The sequence below is a fragment of the Suricata suricatta genome, chromosome 5 (genome assembly GCF_006229205.1).
Source record: "Suricata suricatta isolate VVHF042 chromosome 5, meerkat_22Aug2017_6uvM2_HiC, whole genome shotgun sequence".
In the NCBI taxonomy this organism is placed as follows: domain Eukaryota; kingdom Metazoa; phylum Chordata; class Mammalia; order Carnivora; family Herpestidae; genus Suricata; species Suricata suricatta.
The window spans coordinates 4,109,260-4,116,925 of record NC_043704.1 but is presented as its reverse complement, the minus strand read 5'-3'; the positions used below and the strand labels follow the sequence as shown (position 1 = coordinate 4,116,925).

The following is a 7,666-nucleotide window of genomic DNA, read 5'->3' as shown; positions in this document are numbered from 1 at the left end:
GGGCGGGGCGCCGCGGGGGCGGGGCGCCGCACCAAGTTTAAGTGAGGTTCATAGGACCAGGAGGTCCAGGAGGCCGCAGGACACCATGGACTCGAGGCATAAGGAAGTCACTTTAAAAGAGGGGCGACAGCACAGCCAGCGGTTGTTTGCGGCCCAGAGTAATTGTAAGAACCGCTGTGGTTCTGCACATGTGGTCAAAGTGCAAGGCCCTTTCCCGCGACTGAGCGGAACCTCCACGTGAGACGGGTTTGCCGTGAGCAGGAGGACTGGGACCTTGGCTTTCTTCAGGTGAAATTGCTTTGAGTAACAAACCTGTTAACACAAGATCTCCCATCTCTGAGTAAAATGAGAAAAAGCAAAAGGTCATCCAAGGACATGGTAAATTTTTAACCCAGTTCTGTTTAAAAAAAACCAAGCAAACCTGCGTGGAAGAGGTGGGGCGGGAGAGGCCCTTGGGTGGGGTCAGGCGGCCGCTGTCAGCCCTGCCCCGGCCAGATGGGGGCACATCAGGGCTATTGCTTTGCGTTTAGACCTTCTAAACATTTTATATTCTATAGAGGCTTTCTTTTTTTCTTTATTGGGTCTTCATTAACTCATTATTTATCTTGTTTCTTTATTTTGAGAGTGTGAGCAGAGAAGGGGCAGAGAGGGAGGGAGGGCAAGCCCCAGCAGGCTCCTTGCTGTCACCACAGAGCCCACACGGGCTCTCACCACAAACTGAGAGATCACAACCTGAGCGGAAACCAAAAGCCAGTCGCCTGTCTCATCCGGTGCCTCTCCTTTACTTGGTTTTTTAAGTTAAACAGAAAGTCCGAAGAAAACACAAAGGTCTAGTAATTCCACTCACCATATAGTCTCTGTTAGCACACCTCAGATAAGATTACGTGTAAGAGCTTAGAGAGCATGAGCTTCCGGGAAAGCAAAACATGAGCATTTCCCCTTCCCCCTTGCCCCGGCTCCAGTCTGTCTCCTGGAGGTGACAAGTTCTGGTCTGTCCTCCAAAGTCACTTTGTGCCAGGGCAGACGCTGACTTCTTCATTGGAAAAGGCAGGCACCTAATTTCATTTTTCTGACAGAAACACAAACTGGCACACAAGGGAAAGTTGTTGCCCTTGCCTCAGGCCCGTTACTCTTGTCAAGAGAACTTCGGTCTCTGTTTTGTAGGAACCTTCTAGAAGTTTCTGTGCTTGTTTTAGTGATGTTGCTGTAGCTCTCCCAGCCCTTCCCCCACGTCCTGCCACCTGCCCGCTAGCCAGAGGGGACTGTGTGGAGCAGGACAGAGATGGGGAGGGTCATAGGTGCACCTGCTAGGGTCGTTCCGTCCAGGGGGCAGAGAAGCCACACCTGGGTCCCCCGGAGGGCCTGGCAGGGGGATGGACAGGTGCCTGGGGAGGGCACTGAGGTCAGAGCCACATCTTACCATGTGTCATACACAGTCCTACTAGGAGAGTGTCTGATGTTTAGTTTTGTGATTTCTTGCACGAACCCGAGTACTGTCCTAAGTGCTGACGTTGGCATCTGGGCGGACGCGTTAGTGGCCTCCCACGCCCTGAAGCCACTTTGCAGTCAGATCGCGGCCTTGAACCGCACACCAGCAAATGCTTGTGCTGGCCCGTTTTGTTCCTCTGCCTTGCTTTTTATTCACTTGGAAATCCCTCCTAGAGAGTTTTTGTGTCAGAATACCTAAATCTTGCCTTCATTTTTCTCTCAAAACCTTGACAGGATTCCATCCGTGGATTCTTGTACCAGACCCGCTTAGTCATATACTAAGGGCTTCCTTGTGTGTCGGCTTTTATCACCACAAACGATGCTGTAGGAAGCACTCTTGCATAGCGTTCCTTCCTATCTCTTTCTGAAAACGCAAGACTGTGCTAATTCAGGCGAGAGACTTCGGAAGTTGGTGAGCCCCGGGCCTAGCTGCAGTCTCCGTGCCCAGAGGCCGGGAGAGGTCGGGGCCACAGGAGGACTTCTTGGTCAGGATCCCTTGACGCACCGTGAAATTCTCGGGACAGACCTGGGTGAGGCAGTGGTGTGGCCCGCGCGGAGCGAACCTCCAGGCATGTACGGATGTGAAGAGCCCCCATTCCAGGCTTGAGAATTGTGCCTATTTAAAAAATGGCCGTCGTCCCCAAAGTAAGTTGTAACTGTGACACGGAGTGGATCAGAGTCCCACCGTGTGGCAGAGCTGTTCACAGAGAAGCGGGACTTGTCACTGACACCGGTTGCAGCGGGAGATCAGAGTGGGGGCACAGCTCTGTGGTGACTTTCCTCCTGTGCCCATGACACGGAGTTACTCTGTGACTTAGGATCCATTCACTTTAGATGCAGGCGAAGGGAGGTGCAGGTGCGGGGCCAGACGGTAGGGACTGGCTCTCCTCCGTTCATCTCCTTGGTGGTGGCCCCCTCGAGGGTCAGAGCCGAGATGCCACTTGCCCGGCACAGCCTGGGGACTGGCCGGCACTGGCGCACGGAAGGAGGCAGGCACATCCGTGGACTTTGGGTGGGATGGGGGGGAGGGGAGGCGGACACATAAATCACTACACAGGGTGGGCCGCTGGGCACTGTTCTCCGCGGCTAGAAAAGTACCTTGTTAATTTTTAGTACAAAGGCCTATTTGTGGCATAACAGTAACATAGGAGCGTGGCTGCGGCGCTGTTTACGACAGAGAACAGCTTGAAACACTGAGGGGCTGTTGCTATTGGCCTCAGGGCCTTTACACTGACTGTTCCCTCCACCAGGCACCCTGTTCCCCAGGTAGCTCGGGGCCCCTCCCACCCTTCCTCCAGATCACTTTTTCAGACGCCTCCTCTGAGGGGATCCCACGACATCCCACATGATGAGCTGGCATCCGGGCCTCTTCCGTGCCCTATCCCCCCGTCCCTGCTTTCTCCTGCTTTTCTTCATTCCTTCCCACGTGGCCCTCTCCCTGTGTGGCCGGGGCCTGGCCTGGCTCGCTGCTCAGCCTCTGGTGCCTGCAGCAGAGCCGGTCCCATGCTCAGGGGCTGAGCGGTATCACTGCCAAAAGCAACGCTAGGGTGGCTCGTACTGGCCGCGCCTGTGCTGGGTGAGCATCAGACTGCAGCACAAACAGAAATGACCACACGGCAGACGGTCCGTTCTTCGTGGCCACAACGCGCTCAGCAGTGTCCCGGCGGCCGGGGTGACCTGGCGGGGCGGCCGGACTGCAGCCTCGGGGCTCAACTCTTGTCGCCTGCAGCGTTTAACTCTGAGTGCATCTGAGGATTTTGATGGAGAAACTAAAAAGTTTTCGAGGGGAAAAACGCTCTTCTGAAGTCAGTGCTGGGCCCACACATGTCTTCCCATCCTGTAGCCGTGGAAACCTTTTCTAGATGGACTGTCCCCCGGGAGACTCCTGCTCCCTCTGCTGGTCCAGGCAGGCCGGTTCTCATGGCTTCCCCCCGCCCGGCCAGGCCCGGGTGCGCGCAGGCCCGGGGTTCTGAAGGTCTGGTGTGGAGGCAGGCCCGTGTTCGTGCACGCCCAGCCCGGCCAGGCCTGGGTGCGCGCAGGCCCGGGTGCGCGCAGGCCTGGGTGCCAGCAGGCCCCGGGTTCTGAAGGTCTGGTGTGGAGGCAGGCCCGTGTTCGTGCACGCCCAGCCCGGCCAGGCCCGGGTGCGAGGAGGCTCAGGGTCCGGGCAGGCCCTGCTCAGCCGGGCTGGGTCTGTGCAGGCCCAGGGTTGCGCGCCAGCCAGGGCTGGCTGGGGCTCGCCTCGCCGTCCCCAGGACGCGGTTTTCCAGGCAACGTGGTGGGGACCGTGTTCAGACTTGTAGTGGTCTGACTCTGCCCCGCTCCGCGGTCCCTCCAGGTCCTTTTCTGTGTGGCAGGGATAGCGCTGACCTGTCCGCTGCCTCATAACTGGTTCAGTCTGTTGCCAGCAGGACTGGACGTGTCTGCCTTGCGCTGTGAGCCACTGCACACCCGCTCCGTGCTGATCTCTGCCCACAGCTTCCTGTCCAGACTGTCCACCTGGTGGGCATCCTGTGCCAGGACCCCCTCCACCGATTCACACCCTGTGCCAGGACTGCCACTGCTGACTCACACCCTGTACCAGGACCTCCACTTCTCATTCACACCCTGTGCCAGGACCCCCCCACCGATTCACACCCTGTGCCAGGACTGCCACTGCTGACTCACACCCTGTACCAGGACCCCCACTTCTCATTCACACTCTGTGCCAGGACCCCCCCCCCCCACTGATTCACACCCTGTGCCAGCACCAACCCCCTTCCCCACTGCTGGTTCACATGCTGTACCAGGGTCGTTCCTTCTTGATGCTCAAGTTAGTGAGGTTGTACTTTATTTCCCTTCCTTCTACCAAGATTGACTTTGTGACATTTACTGAAAGGTAGATTGAAAGTCCGTGTGTGTACCATACAGATCTAATGTCCAGGAAAGTGAATCCTGATCTTGGTTAACATTAGCACCATCGAGACCAACAGAACTCTCCGGCAGGCCTGCACACCCCTCTTTGGGTGATTCGATGGTGTCACAGTGGCTGCTCTGAGCCCTGACACTCAGGTCTGGGCAGGCCCCTGAGGATGACGTGTCCAGATGTGGACTACCTCTGAGGGCATAACTGCCGATCAGTGGAGGGGTCCTGTGGGAGATTTACCCTCTGAGTCCTGACCTCCTCCTCCTCTTGTTGTGCACCCACCAACACCTGTGCCTGCCTGAGGGCCCAGATCCCAAGCACTGTGGAAGGTGCAGGGTGTGGTGTAGGCACTGTAGGGGGGTCTTGGCACTGTGTAGGGCACAGGCACTGTGAGGGGCTCTGGGCACAGGGAGGAATGTGGAAACTATTGCAGGTCTCAGGCATGGGCATTGTTGGGGTGTCTAGCTTTGGGGTGTGGCATGGGCACTGGGATGGGTATCTTGGCCCAGGGTTGGGCACAGGCACTGTGAAGGGCCCCAGGTGCCGGCGCTGTGGTGGAGGGTCCAGGGTGTGGTGCAGGGGCTGTGATGGAGAGTCCTACGTGTGGGGTGCTGCGGGGATGTGGGCACAGGGGTGGAGGGTGCTGGGCTCAGGCGCTGTGGCAGGGGAGGGTCCCAGGGGCAGACATAGCAGTGGGGGGTCCTGGGTGTGGGCGCTGCGGCAGGGGAGGGCCCGCAGCACCCAGGATACGTGCAGGGCAGCTCTGGAGGCCGGCAAGGCAGGCTGGCTGAGTCTCCCGTCCCCCGCCCCGGGCAGGCATGAAGACCAAGCACGCGCTGCGCCACCACATGAAACTGCACAAGGGCATCAAGGAGTACGAGTGCAAGGAGTGCCACCGCAAGTTCGCGCAGAAGGTCAACATGCTCAAGCACTACAAGCGGCACACGGGTGAGTCCGCGGCGCAGGCGGTCTGGGGGCCGGAAGCCAGGTGGGGCGGGGAGTGGGCAGGGAAGGCGCTGCTGGCCCTAACCTCCCATCTACAGTTCCCAGGCAGCCCGCTTCTCAGCTCTCTGAGCGCTGTTCTTGGAGCCGTGGGCAGGCAGCCTCAGGCGTCCAAGGCTGTCCCCTCTTGCAAGCGTCCCGGCTGGGGCATCGCTGCTACCCGCCCCACACACAGGAGCCCAGGGTCCTGCACGGCTCGCCGTTGGGGCGGCGTTCAGTGCAATCTGCCAGTTCTTAGTGTTTGTGCCTCGCATTGGCCGTTTCTCACCCCCCAACCCCCCATCCCCATCCCCCCGCCAGCATCAGCCTGGCACGTGGTCAGACAAGGGCCCGCCGGCCATGATGGTGCTGTCCGGGCAGGAGACACGGAGAATCTCTGTGTCTGTGCACCCACAAAGAACAGTACACCCGTGAAAAGTGATGGTGTGTACATGTTAATTTACATAGACGTCTGTGACACCAGAGGGGGAAAAACAGCCTCTGTAGCAACAAACACGAGTTCCTTTTTATTTAAAAAAAACAAAAAAACAAAAACTGCTTACCTGTGGACAAGCACGTGTGAGAGAAAAGCAGGGGGTGCGGGAGCTCAGAGGTCCCCCTGGTGGCTGGGTGTGTCTGTGCATGACCCTGACGGGAACCTCCTGTGGCTTCCCCTCGGCCTCCCTAACCTGGCCCTGCCCACGGCCCGGCCACCTCCCTCACTGCCCCCAGAGTGGTCCAGGCTACCACGTGGCTGCTGGCCCTGTCCCTGTCCCTGGGCGCTTACAGGTGCCCTCCCCTCCCTGGGGACCCCCTCGGAGACTCTGTACCTTTTCCGGGAAGCGGTCTCTGCCCGGGACTGGGCCATGCACCCCTCGGGTTCTGTCGCGCCCTGCAGCCGCACTGGCCACAGGATATAGTCGCCTCTGTCCCTGCCTGTCCCTCGGCAAGCCCTGGGTCCCATGCATAGAGGGACTCCAAACAGACGCCCCAGGGGCGCCTGGGTGGCTCAGTCGGTTAAGCATCCGGCTTCGGCTCAGGTCATGATCTCACAGTTCGTGGGTTCGAGCCCCGCGTCAGGTTCTGTGCTGACAGCTAGCTCAGAGCCTGGAGCCTGCTTCCAGTTCTGTGTCTCCCTCTCTCTCTGACCCTCCCCTGCTCACACAGTCTCTCTCTGTCTCTCAAAACTAAATTTAAAAGAAAAATTAAAAAACAAACAAACAGACTCCCCAGACCGAGCGCAATGGTCCTCTAAAATCACTTTCCTTGTTTCTGTAAACCAGAACCGTGTTTACAAGGTTTACAAGACGTGCTGACCCCACCTTCTTGTCCGCGTACGGGTGCCGCGGCCTGATGGCTCTCCCCGTGCTCGCCGACTGAGCTCCCGAGGCGGGGGACACGGCAGGGGTTGGGGGACATGGCAGGGGTGGGGCAGGTGGGCCCTGGGAGGCTTCAGAAGTGACCGGCCTCCCCCGCCAGGAGCCAATGCCCACACGGCCGGCTGCGTGGGTCCGCCCGTCGGGAGTGGACGGCAGTCCCGTGGGTCCGGGCCGAGCGGCCTTGCCGCCCGTGTGGAGGGAGGCGCTGGCCGGACTGCCACAGCTTTCCCGTGCGGTGTTGGAGTGAGCGTTTGCTCCGGGGTCTCCCACGGTGTCCCTGTGCAGCTACGGGGACCCCCGGGCGAGGGGGTAAGTGAAAGGCCCCCGTAGCTCCTGACGGTAGTGCACCCGCCCCCCAGGGATTAAAGACTTCATGTGTGAGCTGTGCGGGAAGACGTTCAGCGAGCGGAACACGATGGAGACGCACAAGCTCATCCACACGGGTAAGCGCGGCGGGACCAACGGCCGTGGGCGACGCTGTGTGTGGCCCGCCCACCCGCGCTCTCACATACCCCCACTCTCGAACCTTCCAATGGCGGAGGAGCAGCACCTCGGCACTGCTGTGCTCCCGGCCAGAGAGGCCGCCGCCCTGCCTGTCCGCTGCCCCACCCGGCCTGTGACCCTGGCGGCCCCGTGACCCTGGCGCGCACATCTGCCTTGCCTTCGCCGTGGGCCGACCCCGCCCATGACCCACGCTTGTCTTCTCCTCCCGGGCGTGCGACCAGTGGGCAAGCAGTGGACGTGCTCCGTGTGTGACAAGAAGTACGTCACCGAGTACATGCTGCAGAAGCACGTGCAGCTCACCCACGACAAGGTGGAGGCACAGAGCTGCCAGCTGTGCGGGACCAAGGTGTCCACCAGGGCGTCCATGAGCAGGCACATGCGGCGCAAGCACCCCGAGGTGAGCCCCCCCCCC

General features: G+C 59.7%; 1 protein-coding gene across 1 annotated transcript in view; it reads left to right on the top strand.

Moving 5' to 3' along the window:
- PRDM15 (PR/SET domain 15) overlaps positions 1–7,666 on the top strand; it is a 47,466-nt gene that overhangs the window by 29,515 nt on the left and 10,285 nt on the right. The window contains exons 19-21 of the mRNA XM_029940619.1: positions 5,207–5,338; positions 7,110–7,193; positions 7,476–7,651. Coding sequence (XP_029796479.1) covers positions 5,207–5,338; positions 7,110–7,193; positions 7,476–7,651 — 392 coding nt within the window. The remainder of the gene's footprint in view (positions 1–5,206; positions 5,339–7,109; positions 7,194–7,475; positions 7,652–7,666) is intronic.